Below are 19,289 nucleotides of genomic sequence, written 5' to 3' on the forward strand. Positions count from 1 at the left end.
ACATCTTTCACAAATACAAAGGCAAACAAATGAACAGAATACAAGATATGAAAAAGTATTGCAGGGATGTGTACTTCCACAGTAAATATTTTTGGTACAAAAACAAACAAACAAACAAAAAAAAGAAACAAAAAGCAGATGTTATAACAAATGAAAGATATTCAATGACCTATAACATTCATGTGTGTTCACATAGTGGACAAATACTTTAATTTCCTTAATCAAAACTGCAAAAAGGGGTGAAGGCGGTGAACATTTATATTAGTTGCCAATCCTCTACTTATATTAGTATTTTTACCATGAAAACCAAACAGTGTGCTCATACCTTAGCAAAAAATTAACATTGCAAATTGGGGATTTTTTGTTGTTTCCTCTCTTTCCTCTATTTCTCAGTCCAGCAGGAGGCGGTAAGGCGCCTTGCAGTTGGTCTGTCATGCGCTGTGAAGCACAAAGAGGAGGAGCAGAAGAAGACAAACTGAGGAATGGGATGAGATGGTGAAAGATACGACAGCAACGTTTATACTGGAGTCTTTTTGGAGACTCGTATCTTCTGCGATTCAGCTGTAAAAATGTCTTTAGTTCACCCCGAAAGGGAGTTCATGAACGAACAGTTAACTTCCGCCGAAGAAACACCAGCAGAGTTCAAAACAATCATCGTAAAGGCCGAAGAGGAGGTGGATGATCAGCGCAGGCTGCTGGATTTAACCCGAGCACCCCAGATTATTTTACACCGAGTAGGTACGAAACACCTGCAGTACTAATGTGCAATTAAGAAAGGAAATGGCTCGATGCAGTTTAAAGTAGTAGCTTTTTAATAACTATTTAGACATATAAACATGTCGGTAAAGGGAAAAGTAATCGTTAAAACGTTGTTAAAACAACGTAAAATGAAGAGACCTGATTCACTGGTTTACTCCTCAGATGGCCTGATGGGGTTTAATACGGTTCGGTAAAGACGAACCGTATTAAACCGGACGGATGGGCGGTTTCATCCCAAAGGAAGCGATGTTAAAACATTTTTTTAAGCCATAATGGGACAGCAGACTGCCTGATCGTGTTAAACAAAACATATCGGCCTTCAAGCGCTACAGAAAACCTTGGCCTTAATCTGCAGCTGTTCATAGCGGCCGTCTTACAAAGAGCAACACCCGCCTGCAAAAATATTCAGTATCTTAAAGCCTGTAAATCACGCCACTAGTGCATATAAGAAATAGAACAAAGTAGGATATTTTTGGTAGGATATGTTGAAATGTTGAGCTGAAATTAAGAAAATAACCAGAAATCCTCTACAATTTGTGTTTTGCTAAGCATCCCTTACAAATTTTGAGAAATAAACATTCCATAGAGTGTTTCCATTAAAAGTATTTCCACTACTTTTAATGGAAATACCCAATCAGATACTTTGAGTAATACCTTGTTTATTATTGGTTGTGTTGTCGCCACACACCAATTTGTGACAGTAACTCTGAAAAAATAAATTAGAAAGTCACTGAACGGCTTAGCAGAAAAAATACAGATAAAGACTTGCAGTTGTGTCAACCCTCCAGACCATTCAAGTCTTCTGGTTCAAGTCTATTCCTGTATTGTTATATCCTTATTTGTAAGTCGCTTTGGATAAAATAATCTGCTAAATGCATAAACATAAACATTATGTTTGATAAACAACATATAACTCTTTAACTATTTTGTTCAGTACATTTTTTTTCAATCTTATTTTAAATCTGATTTTAATCGATTTAATTTGGCCTGTAGTCAAGACACTGTCTCAGTGGTAGGGCCGGGCAATAAATCAATAATATATATCACAATAGACACATGATCAATATCAATAGACAATACATCTGATAGAATATTCAAAATATATATTTACTGAACTCTGAACCAGAACTGCACAGCATTCTGGGAGATGTAGGCAGAGGAAAGACTTCAGATGCTTAACCCCTCTTTCTTTTTTTCTCATTTTATTTCACTTAATTCATTATTATTTTTGCCGCTCAACCTCGCGGCCAACTAAGCCGCGTGGGTGGCATCAACTGACTCACTCACTTTTTGGTTACCTAGCAACCCACTCATGCCATGGTTACTTAGCAACAACCTGTTGAGTAATTTGTTCAGCAGCAGTTTAAATTTCCACCACTGTTCCTCATAGCTGCTTAAAAATAAAAAACAACAGCGTGGAGTAGGAGTTGCACCAATTAGTCGACTAGTCGATTCTTTTTTCTGCAATGACTTTTTTCTGGGCCAGTCGACTAGTCGCAATCACGTGACAAAACTGATTTTTCCAAGGAAATGAAAGACGGTGAACTAGATGAGTTCGTCAGAAAGCTCAAATTGTATAAAAATGTAAATAATTTACCAAAGAGAAGCTAAAAATTTCAGCATAGGCTACCGCAATAGGGGCGTTGCGTGGCGCAGTGGTTAGCGTGGCGCCCCGCATATAGAGACTTTAGACCGGGTAGTCTGGAGTCCGACTCCCGTTCTCTGTTTGTTGGGCCCATGGCTCTCTCCCCCGCTCCGCTCTCTCTGCCCCCTTACAGTCAGATTGCTGTCAAATAAACTAGTGCTGAAAAAAACATTTAAAAAAAAAGAAAAAGTCAGACCCGGCTTTGTGCAACGGACTTTTCTCCGCTGCTCACGAAGAATGATCTGTTTATTGTTCTTTTAATTCTGCATAATAGACTTAGTAAAAGCGGGGGAAGGAGGAAGATCCAATATTTGCCATGAATATAGCTGATAAAGCCTTCAAGTAGTTGTGAAGCGTTTTGCGCTAACATCGCTATGACGTCACCGTGACAAGTCGACGTCGACTCGACTATTATCACGATGTGTCGACCTTAAAAAATATGAATTCGTTCAACCCCTAGCGTCGAGTGAAAACTGTGGATAAAAGAGGAATGGTCATGCCACCAGTCTGGCAGCATTTCAGATATTTGTAACAAAAAAACGAATAAATAATTATCAATATTGACAATTATTGATATCGACTGGTATCGACACTTGCACTTACGTTTTTCAGCCACATCGTCCAGTCCTATTCAGTGCCTAACTTTATCCTTGTATAGATAAAATTAGTTCATCATTAACATATTGTTTACTCAGTTTTTACGATGATTATAGGACAATTTGTCTCAAATTCTATTTTTGATAAAAGCTTCTGTTTGCTTGCCTGACCAGACTTCCTGCATCCTGATGATGTGAAGGAGCAGCGTCTGTTTAACCAAGAGAACATCTCTAATTTGGACCAGGAGGAACCAGAAGCCCCGAGGATAAAGGAAGAGCAAGAGGAGCTGCCATGTCAGCAGATAAAAGAAGAGCCGGGGGATCTGGAACATCAGGAGTTAAAAGAAGAGCAGGAGAGTCAGGAAATAGAGCAAGTCGTGGTGAAGTGGGAGACTGATGTCTTCATGGTGACTCCTACAAACAATCACGAAGAATCAGAAAGAGATGAAGAGCTGCAGCAAAATAATGATGAGCATCATCATAGTACAATACAAAATCAACTCAATGAAACTCAAGATAAAAATGTGTTTTCTTGTAGAATTTGTGATGAAACGTTTACTGAAAACATTTTATTGATGAAACACTTGAAAATTCACACAGATGAGGGACTTTTTTCATGTAAGATATGTGGAAAAACTGCCAGTCGAAAATGTCATTTAGATGTTCACATGAGAACTCACACAGGTGAGAAGCCATTCTTGTGCAACCTTTGTGGAAAAAGTTTCAGTCAGAAAGGACATTTAACCATTCATACAAGAACTCACACAGGTGAGAGACCTTTCTCTTGCAAGATTTGTGAAAAAGGATTCATTGAAAAAGGTTTGTTGACTGATCACATGAGCGTTCACACAGGCGAGAGGCCTTTTCTGTGCAAGGTTTGTGGAAAAGATTTCCGTCTAAAAGCTGATTTACGCCGCCACACGATGACCCATACTGGTGGGAAGCGTTTCGCTTGTGTGATTTGCTTCAAAACATTTTGTCGTAAAGGCCGTTTGACTCTTCACATGGAAAGTCACACAGGTGAAGACCCTTTCTCGTGTAAGATTTGTGGAGAAGGTTTCTGTGAAAAAGATTTTTTAACTGAACACATGAAAATTCACACTGGTGACAGGCCTTTCCCTTGTAAGATTTGTGGAAAAAGCTTTAATCGAAAAAGTAGTTTAACCGTTCACGTGAGAACTCACGTTGCAGAGAAGCCTTTCTCCTGCGAGATTTGTGGAAAAGGCTTCTGTGCAAAAGCTTTTCTTAATCTTCACATGAGAGTGCACACAGGTGACAGGCCTTTTTCTTGTGTCATCTGTGGAAAAACCTACACTCAAAAAAATCATTTATCTGTTCATTTGAGAACTCACACAAGTGACAGGCCTTTCTCATGCACACTGTGTGGGAAAAGTTTCCAATACAAACAGTCTTTAACGGAACACCTGACTATTCACAAAGGTGAGCGGCCATTCTTGTGCAAGGTGTGTGGAAAACGTTTCCGTGAAAAATGCCATTTAACCGTCCACATGAGAATTCACACGGGTGAAAAACCTTTCTCATGCAATGTTTGTGATAAGCGTTTCTGTAAAAAATGTCACTTAACTGTTCACATGAGAATTCACACAGGGGAGAAGCCTTTCTCATGCAATATTTGTGAAAAACGTTTCTGTAAAAAATGTAGTTTAATTCTTCACATGAGAAATCATGCGAGTGAGAATTCTGTCTCTTGCTAGACATGACTCATAAAGGTGAGAAACATTTTTGTGTGTGATTTGTGAAAAATGTTTGAAAAAAAGTTGACTTGACTGTGAAAATCAGCAGTTAAAAAAAGTAAATTAACTACATTATTTAAATAGTCAACAGGAAAGCTTTATTAGAAACAAACTAGAAAATATCTCAAACAAAAACCTTTCTCACAAAACACTCCTGTCAGAGATAATTTCCTCTCAGATCTTCTTTTGTCATTCATAAGTCATAAATCAAGTGAGCAATATCTGGCACATGAGCTTAAAAAATGTCAGGAAACTAATGAAAGGTTGAAATGTCTGATACTTTAAGAAACTGTTTCCTGGTGTCAGTTTTCAAAGTTTGACCATATAGATAAAATGTAACTGTTTTTCAAGGAAAAATCACTAAAATCTGCAGCTCCCCTTCTGATAATGTAACCTTTGAACTTTAATTGATGACGTTCAGGTGTAAAATTCCTGCTGCAGTTGTTTTTCGTGTAGATTTTCATCTTTTTGTGATGGATCAATGCCAAAATTTAGCTTGGAGACATAAAAACTTTAACTTTTTTTCTCTCTTACTAATCAGGGTATTAAAATGTCTGTACTTGTGCAGCATTTTATTTAGTCCTGAGGGCCCTGAAACGCTTTACTCTACATTAAGTCATTCACTCATTTATGCACACATTCAGACGCTGTTGATTTAAATTAATGTTGACATAAATCTAAAGGTCTGTTTGACAATTACTTGTTTATTTTGAAGTAATTACTCACAGAGCTAAGTTGCTATAAGCTAATTCTGTGTGTTTATATATGCTAATGAGGATTTAAACAATATGTTTAATGTTTTAAATTGCGTACAAAGCACATGAATGTTATTGGTATGGTTTACTAATGCTTCATTTGTTCATTGAGCACAGGGTTTTTTTTTCTGAATTGTACATGAAAACCTGCACGGTTAAAGTGAATGAATTAACATAAAATTAAATAAAATTGAGTTTTCAAATAGTTTAGATTCCTTATTTTTGTGAATTTGTTTTCCATTTTCATTTGAATAAATGTAAACAGCAGCATTATTTCTGGAAGCCAGAAATGATGCGTGCTTTTTCCACAACACGAGTGAAAGTGAAAAAATTTTTTTTTTGTTTTTTATTGACATGAAAAAAATATATTTGCAGAGTTATTCATACTCTTAACATTAATCAATGGAAAATATTCTATTGGTTAGTACAGCAACCAATAATCCGGGATATTACAGACTTCCATAGTAGATGTCTCTGCTGCCTGGTGTTTTGGTTTAATTGGTATGTTGTTATGTTGTTGGTAAATGTTATGTCTCATTAATGACAAACTACCGTTTCTGGACATTAGGTGGCTGGATATTCATTTAAATATTGTAAAAACAGTCTTTATAAATGATAGCAATTGTTTAAAGGTGTATAAAGTCCATAAAAGAGTTTTAAATCACCTCAGCTACACATCTGAATAACATATATAAATGTAAATGCATAATTAAGTATGTATTTAAAAAATATAAGGGAGAACTTTTATTTAGTAAAGAATTAAATATTTATTTCTCTGTTCACCATCCCATCCAGTAGGGGCCAGTGATGGGCCTTTCAAACGGTAGAGATTAACCCGAGCGGAAGATTTTGTTTCCGGGTGAAATTTCTCTCCATGTTGTGCAGCGAGACGCTTTGGGAGGAACAACGCGCCAGCGTCGTACTTTGTTGTATTTCTGTGTTACTTTGAGGAAGGAGTAGGTGAGTCTTATGGAGACTGAGTGTCTTTGGTTCATCTTCAGATATATTTCATTAAGCAGTAGTTAAAATCCACACTAAAGAAATCAATCGTCGAGTCCGAGGAAGAGCTCGACCGACACTAGGTAATCTAGCGAACAGATTTGAAACATCGGTGTTGAGAACATTTTGGAGAAGCTGTTGAATGCAGTTCCGATGTTTGTATTCTCGCCACTATTCCGTCTCAGATTATGTATATACGAGTTTTCGTGTGTCCGAGGCTATCAGTAGATGGATTCAACAATTTTGTGCCACTTCCGACTTGGAAATAAAACAATAACACCCCTTGAAGTTGTTATTGCAATAGCAAAGTCTCCGTTAGCACCGTTCGTTTGGTATCCAATATGGCTGCCCGTCTGCACAATGCGGTGTTAGTTTGCTGTTTATTAGCGTTTTTGATGGCTTATTTCGCATCAGACCGATTACACGCATACTAATCTAGTTTTTAACAAATTCCCCCAAGTGTTTTGTCTCCAGAAAATAGAGAGAAATATGTTATCGGGATTGTGTTGCTAACATTAGCCACCCTTCATCTATATTGGAACGGTTAGACATGTTTCATGCGGAATATTAACAAGAATGAAAGGCTAAATATGAAATAATATAAAGTTGTAAGTAATCAGTAATATGAAACCTGTTTGACTTACTTGAACCATGCGGCTTATGCGAAGATGCGGCTTTTCTGTGTGTTTTTTTTTTAACCGCCAGGGGGTCGTTAGCAAGAAGTGAAGAAGAAAGCTCCGATTTTCATTTAGCACAAATCCCATGGTAGCAGCAGGCACGAAGGAGATTTTCTTTCAAACTCATACCTCCTCATCATGGAAACCACACGAAGAACGTCTTATGATGCCGCTTTTAAGTTGAAGGCTATCGACCTGGCAGTACTGGAGGGAAATAGAGCCGCTGCATTTAAGCTCGGCGTGAACGAATCCATGATTCGGCGTTGGAGACAGCAGGAGGTAGAACTCAACAAATGCCAAAAGACGAGAAAGGCTTTCAGAGGAAATGAAAGCAGGTGGCCTGAACTTGAAGATGCTCTTGAGGATTGGGTAAAAACTCAGAGAGCAGGCGGCCGAGGTGTATCCACCGTGCAAATCCGGCTGAATGCCAAATCAATTGCCCGCCAAATGAATATTGACAATTTTAATGGAGGACCGTCCTGGTGTTTTAGATTTATGAGAAGAAAGAACCTGTTCACCAGGGCACGGACAACTCTCTGTCAGCGACTGCCCCCGGACTACCAGGAAAAAGTTACAAATTTTCGACAATTTGTTGAAACCAAGATCGTGGAGAACGCCATCGGACCAGACAACATTATAAATATGGGTGAAGTGCCATTGACATTTGATATGTCTCTGACCAAGACTGTAAACAAGACGGGCGCATCATCCATTTTGGAGAAAACCAACGGACACGACAAGATACATTTCACCTGTGTCCTGGGCTGCACCGCTTCTGGAAAAAAACTCCCCCCAATGGTGATTTTTAAACGCAAAACTATGCCGAAAGACCAACTCCCGAAGGACATTGTAGTTAAAGTCAACCAGAAAGGACGGATGACAGAAAATCTGATGAAGGACTGGTTAATGGAGTGCTACGGAAAGCGCCCAGGGGGACTTTTTCACCGGCAAAAAGCGCTGCTTGTTTTGGACAGTATGAGGGCCTACATCACTGATTCGGTGAAAGAAGTCATCAAGAGAACCAGCTCAATTCCTGCTGTTATTCCTGAAGATACAACGAAGTATTTGCAACCCCTTGACATCAGTGTGAATCGAGCATTTAAAGCAGCACTCAGGGCTGAATGGGAGGCTTGGATGAGTAGCGGGGATAAATCCTACACAGAAACTGGTCGAATGCGAAGAGCGTCGTTTTCTGAGGTCTGTCGGAGGATCCTAACAGCGTGGAGAAGAGTGAATGAATCCACCATCATCAATGGGTTCCAAAAGGCTGGACTGCTGCGTGAAGAGGGCACCACAGCTTCAGAGCCAGCTTTACCCCGGGATGACAGCCGCACGGAGAGTAACACTGACATAGAGACAGAAAAGGTATGTGACGAAGCTGTTCAACTCCGACACTAAAGAAGATGACTTCAGTGGTTTCAGAGCGCAGGAGGAAGATGAATAAACCAATCAATAACTTTTCTGTTTTGTTTCATCAGTACTTTTACTATGTTACAGGCACCGTTCGGAAATTACCGTAATCAGTTAATTTAAAGCTAAACTTGGCAATTTTTTCTTTTTTTTTTTCCAACCTTAATACATTTGTTTACAAATTAATGTGATGGTGAATTGAGCTGTTATGACTCAAACTTTGGGTTGTCTGTCCCCTCTGCTGCGTCGTTGTGGCGGTATCAGCGGCTTTCAATCAAATTTTATTTGAATAGCACATTTTAGCAGCAAGGCATTTCAAAGTGCTTTACATCATAACAAACACAAAGTCATGCAACATAGAATCAACAATCAAAACATTACATTAAGTCCAGTGCCATCGTTAAATTGCTACTCGATTGTTCTTCAAAGGCAACTCTAAACAGGTGTTTTTTTTTAGTCCAGATCTAAAGAAACTCAGTGTCTCAGCTGTCTTGCAGCATTCTGGAAGTTTGTTTCAGATTTGTGGTTCATTGAAGCTGAATGCTGCTTCTCCATGTTTGGTTCTGGGGATGCAGACCAGAACCAGAAGACCTGAGATGTCTGGAAGGTTTACAGCTGATCTTTAATTTATTGTGGTGCTGAACCGCTTAGTGATTTATAAACTAACAACAGTATTTTAAAATCTATTCTCTGAGTTACAGGGAGCCAGTGTAGGGACTTTAGAACTGGTGTAATGTGCTCTATTTTCCTGGTTTTAGTGAGAACACCAGCAGCAGCGTTCTGGATCAGCTGCAGCTGTCTGATTGATTTATCTTATATTTGTACTTTTCCAGTTTTTATTTTTAACTTTATGGTTTATAGTCCGGAAAATACAGTACTATGAAAAATTTAGATTGCAGCTATATCTGCTGTGTACTTGTTGATCCACTGTATTTCTATGTATATTATTTAATGTTTGGATGCTAAATAATGCATTTGTCTATGCATAGACTAAGGAAAGTGTGGTTTATTTGACCTACTAAAATGTGCTTTCTATTTTTTTCTGTTTTCCTTTCTACAACTATAGTATTATGGTGAAATGGAGCAGCGGAGCAAGCAAGAGAGGAACGTCAGTTCGCACCAGAAGAAAGCAGAACCTCTGCAGATTAAAGAAGAGCAAGACGGGGAAGAACATCAACAGATAAGGGGTCATCAGGAGGAACGAAATCCCCCACTACTTAAAGAAGAGCAGCAGGAGTTTGAAGCTTCCCAAATAAAAGAGGAAGAAGAGGAACTCTGTGTCAGTCAGGATGAAGATCATCTTTTGCTGAAGTGGAAGACGTATACCTTTGAGGTTTCTCCTGTAAACGAAGAAAAATACCACCTTGACCCGGACAGAAACCAACTGGACTTCCAGGATGCTGCTGAAGCTGAGAACCAGGTTCAGGAAGAAAACGACTCACAATTAGGGCAAGACAAAGATCTGCAACCAAACGGGAAATGTTGGAAAAATCTGTTCTCTGGAGAAATGCATGATGGGTTTTTTTCTCAAGATGACTCCAAGACGAAACGCACGAGAATTCACACAGGTGAGTTGCTTTTCTATTTAATGGAACATCCTTGATTACAAAAAATATTTACTTGTCATATGACAATACAAATATTTGTTTTTATATAACCCATGATTTTTTTAAACTAATGTCATCTAGTACAGACACACTACTTCCAGTGTGCATGTACTCTACTCATACAGGCTAATGCATAAACAAACACCTTCGCTAATCCGCTAATAGCCTTCTTTGCTAACTTTGAAAACGTTTAGTGCAATTAGCTTCCCCTAAATAAATGTTTACAGACAAATCCTAAAGTGCTATTTGTAAACTTTCAGTTGAAAAAAAGCTTACCAAAGAAAAAAATAGTAATTTCGTTGAAGATAAGTTGTGATTGGTTGACACAACGCGCCAACGGTGGTTAGCTTACCATGTGTCATGTGACAAGACGTGATTGTTCGACTCAGTGGTGGGAAGCTAAACGAAGCATTGTGTAAAGCTGCAGTCTTCCGTTGTTTTCAGCTCGCTTACAAAGCGTTTATTTTGTGGATGAACCGCGTGTAGAAGAGGAGTCGACAACAACGGCTGTAGGTGAGGCAAAGTTCGCTGAGGTTGAGAGCCTGGAGTCTCACCCGTGGCCCCACTTGAAGGACTACTTTTTTTTCGAGGCCAGGGATAAGTCCAACGAAAAAACCCTCCACTTCCAGTGCGTCCTGTGCCAACCCAAGAAGATCACCATCAAGGGACAAGCGAAGAGTCTGTACAATTTAAAGTCGCATATCAACCGGAAACATCCGGCGCATGCCACCCAGTTCGAGGAGGATATCAAGGCCGGCTCTTCACGTGGGAAACACAGGTTGTCTGTTAACAGCAGCGCTAGTAGCCAGTCATCACAGCCATGTGCAAAGAGAGCGCGGCATCCCAGCTTTGGTGAGACTTCTTCCAAAACTGCTGGAACTGATGTCAGCCAGTCTATGGTGGACAAACAGATTGTGGACTTGTTTGTCCACAACATGCTACCGTTACATGTAGTGGAATCCCCCACCTTTGTTGGCCTGATAAAGATGTTGAATCCCAGCATGACATCTATGTCCGGCTGCACCCTGAGCAGGAGCATCTTGGCTAGCCATGATCAGCTGGAAGAGTATCTCATAAGGTATTTGTTAATCAGTTTTCTTATTTTTAGAATGATGTAGTTTATGGTTTAATGATTGTCTAGTTTGACTTTGTGTAATGCAGTGTAATAAAAGAATAAGCAAAGTTATATACAAAGAAAATAAATTTAAAACAAAAGCAAACAAAGAAAAATAACGATAGCAAAGTATAGTTATACGTTAATGTCATATTACATCACAACAGTTGACAGCAGACAAATAGATTGGCCTTATATTCTGACCATCCTCCATTCAGAGGTGGGTAAAGTACACAAAAATTGTACTGAAGAAATAATAGCACTGCTTTAACATATTTTTACTCCAGTAAAAGTAAAAAGTAGCTGTTCAAGAAGCTACTTAAGAGCAAAAAACTAGTTGGTAAAAAAGGCTACTGAAGTACTGAGTAACTAATCAGAATATTTGATTTAATATTCTACAGTGATGTCATCAGAAAAAATATGAAGTTATATGAATAAAAAAACCTTTACAAAAGAACTAATTGGAGAGACAGAATGAACAGGGTTTTTCTAAGTGTTTGATTTTTTTGACAGTGCAGTGTGAAAGCAAATCACACCAACTAAAAACATAATTCTACATTTGTAAACAGGAGTTTGGTCCTCAATCGAACAGAGTCCACCGGACTGCAATGTTTGAAAACACAGTTACAGTCAACCAACATCTGTAATCAGTGTCCCTATTAACCTTTTACAAATTAAGGTGGTTATTACTTTCTATTTTGTTTCATTAGGTGATGTTACATATCCATACATTTATTCAGTTTATCTATTAATAGTCATTTACATGCAGAAAGTTACAGAGCACAATAACACATATTTACCACCATTGCAACAAAAACACTCAAATTAACCAATTAATATTTGTGTCAAATAATATACCAAGAAGGATGGTTTACACTGAAGATTGTATGTGTTGCAATAAGCAATTAATCATTTAGTAATTTACTCACATGTTGCTAAAATGAGCTCAATTTCTATTCCGATGAACAATATCATATGAGAGATTAGTTTTTGATTTTGTATGTCGTGCTCTACTTTATCTATACAGTGTAAATTTATGTTAAATATTACTTATTTGTCTTTAAATGCAGATTGCTTGAGGACATCCCCTGGGTTGCGACCACTGCGGACTGCTGGTCTGCCCACAACAAGTCCTACCTGGGCATGACGGCACATTGGCTGGACCCCAAGACTCGTGCAAGACGGCACGCGCTCTTGGCCTGGACTCGGGTCAAAGGTCATCACTCCTCCGATGTTCTCGCCCAGGCCATGCTAGTTACCCATTCCAAGTTCAATCTGCAAGACAAAGTGACCAGAACTACAACGGACAACGGTAAAAACTTTGTGAAGAGGTTTGTGCAGTTTGGTGCAGAAGCCGAGTTCTTGCCAAACATTCCTGAAGCCGCTGCCGATTCGGAAGAAGATTGGATCCAGGATGTGGATCCCGAGGCTGGAGGCGTGGAGTACATCTCTGTTGATGCCGCCCTTGACAAGTCCAGCAACCTGGGCCTTGAACTGCCAACGCACATGAAGTGTGCAGCTCATTCTTTTAATTTGGTAGCCAGCGTGGACGCCAGTGAGGCTCTGAACTGCGCTCTGTTCAGGTCAGCCTACAGGAAGACCATGTCCAAAGTTTGGGCGCTGTGGAACCTGCAGAGCCGCAGCACGGTGGCGGCAGCCTGCATATTTGATGCGTTGAAGAGGAGGTTGGCGGTCCCCACCGGTACCAGATGGAACTCAACTTATGACTCTGTTGTAGTCCTCAACAGCCTGCTTGAGAGAAACAGGGATGCTGTGAACAGGGTGATGACGCAGCTGAAGCTGCAGACCTTCACCGACTCTGATGTCGGCTTCCTGAGTGAATACGGGCAGGTGATGTGTATCATCGCCAAGGCTTTGGATAAAATCCAGGGGGAGGACCAGGCCTATCTCGGTAGCCTTCTGCCAACAGTCGCAGCCACCGTGATGAGGCTGAAGGAGGTTAAGTTAAAGCGTCTGCTGCATTGCAGTCCTCTGGTGGACGCGACACTGGCAGGAATCTCTAAAAGGTTTGGGCCCCTCCTGGAAGACCTGGAGTGCCAGCTGGCTGCTGCCTTTCACCCCAAGTTTCGTCTGTTCTGGTTGGAGCAGTTCAATAACAGCCAGGTTGGCAGAGTGACCAAAGCAATGGAGGCGGTCGTACAGACAGCTCTGAGCGCGCTCCGTGAGGAGGGCAGTGACACCTCCTGCAATGAGGAGGATGAGGAAGACGATTTCTTCAGCAACATCACTCGGTCCTGTGACGGCAGGAGCCGCAGGTCGCTGAAGTGGAAGGCTCAGAACCTGGTGAAGACCTGGCTGGAGGCCGGATCCAAGGACGCCATGACGGATCGGGCCTTTCTGGGCGAACAGGTCTTGATCGACTTGTTCACCAAATATAACACACCCGTCCCATCCAGCGCTGCCGTCGGGCGCCTGTTCTGTCAAGGCAACGACGTTCTTAGGGCCAGCTTGTCGGATATTAATTTTGAGAGTCTGATGTTTATGAAGGGAAACCAGCATCACATCGAGGACATGACCAAGGCCCAGTTAGAGTAGTCACACTGCAAAAATACAATGTTTTTACCAACTTTCTAGTCTAAATATGTTTCTAAGCTTGAAATAATACAAAACTATCTTATACATAACTTTTCAGCAAGCTAATGGATGTTTTTTTAAGTAAATAATTTCTTAGTATTGATGGAAAAAGTACCAGTACCATTGGCAGATTATTTCACTTATTACATTTTTCTTGTGTTATAAGTGAAACTAGAACGTTTTCACAAACTTTAAGGAATTATTTACCTAAAGCCAAGCCTCTATATCTTGCTGAAAAGTTACTTCTAAATTAGTTTTGCCTTATTTCAAGTATTTGCTCTACTTGGTAAAAATGTATTTTTGCAGTTTAGTTAAAGACACATTTGAAATAAAATTAAACGTTTATTTTTTGTACTCTGTTTGTACATGCTTTTCGTTTTGATGTTTTCAAACGAGTAAAGCTGTTTTGTTTCATTTTATTAATTTACTTATGCATGTAGTCTTGTTGAATTGATGTTTTGTTTTCAACGGCAAATAAAGCGACTAAAAACAGTTAAATTTGATTTTGTTCATCTGTGTACATCACTTGATCTTGGCATCATGTCTCTTTTTGTGGAACTAAAAGGTACCGAAATAAAAATTAGGGTCATTATCATTATCCTGTATTAAAATTGCAGTTATAGCCAATGTTTAAAAATTTTAAATACATATGATTTATTACAGGTGCAGTCCTGAGAATTCTGAATCAATTCAAAATGCTCAAAAATTTATTTTAGTCTGCTTAATTTTTTTGTAAAAATTAAATTTGAATAATTTTTTTACTTAAGAAATTGCCTTACAGCACAACTAACCGAATACTGATTATTTAAGTAAGAGTTTTGTGCAACCCCCATCCTCCTTTTTTTTGTTTTACGCTCTTGTCTCTTTACTATTTGAAACTCTAAACTATTTGCTTCCGATTCAAAAGGTGGTGCAAATATATCATGGAGAAAAATTTGTGACATTCCATCAGAAGTGTGAACATTTTAACAACAGATGCAGTTTATCAGTAATGTTGAAATTTTTTGTAGCTACGACTTTATTTACATGCATCAAAAAGCAAAATTTTACCTCCATGCAACATAATTGGAAATTTCTCTAGCTGTGGCACGTTTGGTGAAACATTAGTTTTACAAATTTCTTGAAAAACCTTTTAAGGTCTTCAGGTTTTTCTTAACATTGTTCAGAAAAGGATTGAAAGTTTCAAATCTTCAGTGATGAAGACATTTGGTGGAAAACCGGAGCAACGTTCTCCACCCGTGATCCGCTCCATTGCAGTAAATGACGTTTATTCTGTACCCAGAATCCATTGCTGCAGTTTAAAACCTACTTATGTCCTGTGTGCTTTTCGACTGAAGCCCTGATGTGATCAAGTAGGCAAAATCAGCAACAGAGTTAGCAAAACGCAACAAGTATAAAACTGAAACAATGAGCGAAAAGTCTGTCCAAAGACTCACTTCCTGAAGTTCAACCGTACAGGTACGTGTGGAAAAAAAACCAAAAACAAATTTGCCCCTATTGTGTGATGTTGGTTTAAATGAATGTGTTTTAATTATTTATAAATCGCATTTTAATCAGCACCTTTCTGTGTCGATTAGACCGTCCCACGTTGTTCAGAAGACAAACATCTCAACGTCAAAGCAGTGAAACACAGGTGAGAAAATTCACACACATAAATTGCTAAACAATGTTTTTAAAAAAGTATTCACCCCCTTGGAAGTTTTACCGCTTTTAAAAATCAGTTAAGTTTGACTTTTGAAATGTTAAACCTAAAATAATTCATTACATAAATATTTACGCCATTCAAATTGGTATTTAGTAGCTGCACCAATCACAGCACTGAGTCTATGTGGATATGTCTCAATCAAGAACATCGAGATGCTTTTTCTCCATTCTTCCTGCTAAACTGTTTAAGCGTTGTCAATCATACTCTGTGTTGCGCTGCTCATCCCCACTACTACGCTGCAGCTAGCACATCCTGTTGTGATTGCCAGGTAGCAAAGCCACGTATGATGGTCAATAAACGGTTTTCCTGTAACAGTAAGTTGTTTCTCCACTATTAGAACAATTAGGAGCGAGGACATGAGATTGATTGACGGCACTAAGACCCTCCTCTTGGGCTCTTATTGGTTGTTTTTGGTCAGATGGCAATAGTAGCTCAGGGAGGAGATCAATCTTTTCACAGATTATCTTGTATTATACTGTCTCAAAATTATAGTTTTAACAAAAATGTAAAAAAACAACAAAAAATTTTTAAATAAAAGTTATACACTGCAGCTTTAAAGTGTTTTTTTTGTAATTTTATTTGCCAAAATAACCAAATTTTGTTGATCATGACTGATTTGTAAAAACAATAATATAGGTCAAACATTCAATACTTTTGATCGGCAATGTAAATGACAAGCAAATGAGAAAATGAGTGGTTTTATAAAAATACAAGGCAATGCAGAATAGAAATAAAAACTATATACAACTTTGCGAAAAGTGAAAAGTACAATAAAAACAGCCTACTGCAGATTTGTACCTCTACATTTATTAATAATAATAATACATTTTATTTGTATGGCGCTTTTCTAAACACACAGAAATCAATATTAACACAGACTTAAATATTTAATCATATTTAAAACCAGAACCTCATCATCATCATCTGCATTCTGCAGGACGTCAGGCTTCGAACCAGAGTCCCACCAGTGGAAAGCGACGACAGCTGCCTCAGTGACAGCGACGACAGCGATGAGGACAACAGACCTAAACCAGGCGATGAAAGCAGCAGTGATGAAGACTCCGACAGCTACAACGATCCAGCTGCCAGCACCAGCGCTGCTACCCCATGCGCTCCACCGGCCTCTGCTGAAACGAGACAGCGGCGAAGGTTGTCGTGGGAGACGGTGCAGTCAGAGTTCTCTGCGAAAGACGTCCCAACGTGGCAAGGTTCCCTTCCCGTGTCTGATGGGTTCTCTGATGAAGCCAGAGAACCCATTCAGTATTTCCGGGACTTCTTCGACACGGATCTTTTGAATATTATTGTAGAACAAAGCAATCTGTATTTCACTCAAGAAAGCACACACAATCGTTACACTGGCCTCAAGCTGGATCGAAATGAACTCGAGCAGTTTATCGGGACTTTAGTGTACATGAGTGTTCTACATCTTCCAAATTCGGGAATGTACTGGTCCAGTGAGTGCCGAGTAGAGTATGTGGCTGATGTGATGACCCGGGAGAGATGGAAGAAGGTTAAGAAGTTCCTTCATTTCAACGACAACAGCACCATGGCCGCCAACAGCGGAGACGCTCTCTTCAAAATTAGGCCGGTTTTTGATTCACTTCTCCAAAAGTTTAACAGCCTCCCTAAAGATCAGATGCTGTGCATTGCTCAGCAAATGGTCCCTTTAAAATGCGATTCTAGTCTGGTGCAATATATCCCTAAAAGGTTCCGCAGATGGGGATACAAGATCTTTGTGTTGTGTGATACAAAGGGCCTGATTCACTCGTTTGATGTATTTACAGGGAAAATGGATCCTCTACCTGGAGAACCAGACATTGGGGCAAGTGGAAACATTGTCCTGAAGCTTGCACAAGTCATCCATGGTTCTGTGAATCATCTTTTGTATTTTGACAGTCAGTTTACGTCCTTTGATTTGTTTGCAGCTCTCACAAACAAGGGAATACCAGCCCTTGGCGCTGTTGAGCAAAATGGCCTCCAAGGCTGCAGCTTTAGCACAAACTATGAGATGAAGAAGAAGGGATTGGGGTCGTTTGAAGAGAAAAGGGCTGCCGTCGACGATTTGGAAATAAGAGCAGTCAAGTGGTTTTACTATAGGGGGGTGATCCTTGCTAGCACCTTTGCTAGTGCCCAGCCTGTGGCCAACATCCAAAAATGGAACAGAAAGTTGAAGCAAAAAAATTCAGTGGAATATCCAAACATCATCAGCCTGTACAACAAGTTTGTGGCTGGCGTCGATGCTCTTGATGTGCTGATTACATCCTATCGCACCCAGATTAGGTCCAGGAAGTACCACCACAGGTTGTTTTGTCATTTCCTCGATATGGTCATTGTGAACAGCTGGCTGTTATACAAACGTGATTGCGAATCGCTGGGTATTCCAAGACTGAGGCAGAAGGACTTTCTTGCTTTTAGGGTTTCAATTGCACAAGCTCTTTTCATGCAAGGCAAAGACCTGTCCAAGAAGAAGAGGGGTTGGCCTTACTTTGACGTCGAAAGTGAATTTGAGAAGAAGAAACGTCGAGGCCCAGCTAAGGATATTCCGACACTGCAAGTGCGATCAGATGCTGTGGGTCACTGGCCGGTGGTGGAGAGCGGACGGCAACGCTGCAAGATGCCTCAGTGTAAGGGCCAGACTGTCTTCAAATGTTCAAAGTGCAAAGTGCACCTGTGCATCAAGAAGAACAAGAACTGTTTTCGACAATTTCACAAGTAATTCTTTTGTTTGTTGGTTTTCTTTCTGCAAACAAGGGGATACCAATCCTCTTCTATGATTGCAGCAAAAATGATTGAACACACGCTGTTGTTCAACTTCCACAATCTGTTTCAACAACATCAATAAAATACTCTACATATCAGAGACTGGAAAATGTATTTATTTACAATCACAGGGGATGCTGAAATGTATAATTCCTAAATTTAGATTGACTATACTCAGCAAATTTTGATTTAAAATTAATTCAACCGAGCAGCTTTTTCTTTTCTGATTCCTTGGTGGGCTGTGACGAATTCAGAATAGTGTCTCAACATGAATCCATGAGAGCAAATGGTATTTTATAGAACACGCTGAAACGAACACAGACGTTTGCTTGTTGAGAACAGCGTATCGAATGTTGGCGTTTACATAAAATGAGTTTACACTGACGTGATTGCCCCGGTTTTTTTGTGTTTTTTTTTTTAATTATGGTGATTCCACGCATGAACAATACAGTACTATTTTCTGCTATAACCCATTAGCTGAAAAATTAATAAAACTCATCTCTCACAAAGATAATATATTTACCTGTGTCTGTGTATGAAAAGTACGTCATTTATTAATAAAAACTTTATTAAATTTCTAAAGGAAATGGTATTATGTATAAGAATATAGTTTAAGTAGGTAAGATAGGTACTCTGGCACACACTAAACATTTAATACCACCTTTTTGAATCTTTGCAAGGACTGCTCTTAAGTTGCTTTTTATATTAGCATTTCATATTTTTTACAATTTATAGCTTTTTATTTTAATTTTATCTACAACTACTACTCAGTGGTTGTTATTGTGTCTTGTCTCTATGCTGTAACTGCGAAGTAATTTCCCTGCTGGGATGAATAAAGTACTTCTATTAAATTCTATTAAATAACTGTTTATATAAATTTAGATATATATGTATGTGTATATAGAATGAATTA

At 39.3% G+C, this 19,289-nt stretch overlaps 3 protein-coding genes across 6 annotated transcripts in view; 2 read left to right on the plus strand and 1 right to left on the minus strand.

Annotated features, from left to right (window-relative positions):
- LOC114155762 (gastrula zinc finger protein XlCGF8.2DB-like) overlaps nt 1-19,289 on the minus strand; it is a 723,567-nt gene that overhangs the window by 48,932 nt on the left and 655,346 nt on the right. The window lies entirely within an intron of this gene.
- Nucleotides 442-5,714, plus strand: LOC114155782 (gastrula zinc finger protein XlCGF57.1-like). Its single transcript, XM_028035871.1, has 2 exons — nt 442-738; nt 3,175-5,714. The coding sequence occupies exons 1-2, from the start codon at nt 570-572 to the stop codon at nt 4,713-4,715; spliced, it is 1,710 nt and encodes a 569-aa protein (XP_027891672.1). The 5' UTR covers nt 442-569; the 3' UTR covers nt 4,716-5,714.
- LOC114155757 (uncharacterized) lies at nt 6,342-18,476 on the plus strand. 4 transcript variants are annotated; one of them, XM_028035818.1, is made up of 5 exons: nt 6,348-6,469; nt 7,214-8,550; nt 9,662-10,163; nt 10,647-11,280; nt 12,387-14,035. In XM_028035818.1, exons 2-5 carry the CDS (start codon nt 7,324-7,326, stop codon nt 13,870-13,872), a joined length of 3,849 nt encoding a protein of 1,282 aa, XP_027891619.1. In that variant the 5' UTR covers nt 6,348-6,469; nt 7,214-7,323; the 3' UTR covers nt 13,873-14,035. The 4 variants fall into 4 exon arrangements, with proteins under 4 accessions (XP_027891621.1, XP_027891619.1, XP_027891620.1 ...); XM_028035819.1 differs by lacking the exons at nt 10,647-11,280; nt 12,387-14,035 and adding exons at nt 15,489-15,544; nt 16,554-18,476 and having other exon boundaries at nt 6,354-6,469; XM_028035820.1 differs by lacking the exon at nt 7,214-8,550 and having other exon boundaries at nt 6,342-6,469.

This window comes from Xiphophorus couchianus, chromosome 13 (assembly GCF_001444195.1).
Source record: "Xiphophorus couchianus chromosome 13, X_couchianus-1.0, whole genome shotgun sequence".
Classification (NCBI taxonomy): domain Eukaryota; kingdom Metazoa; phylum Chordata; class Actinopteri; order Cyprinodontiformes; family Poeciliidae; genus Xiphophorus; species Xiphophorus couchianus.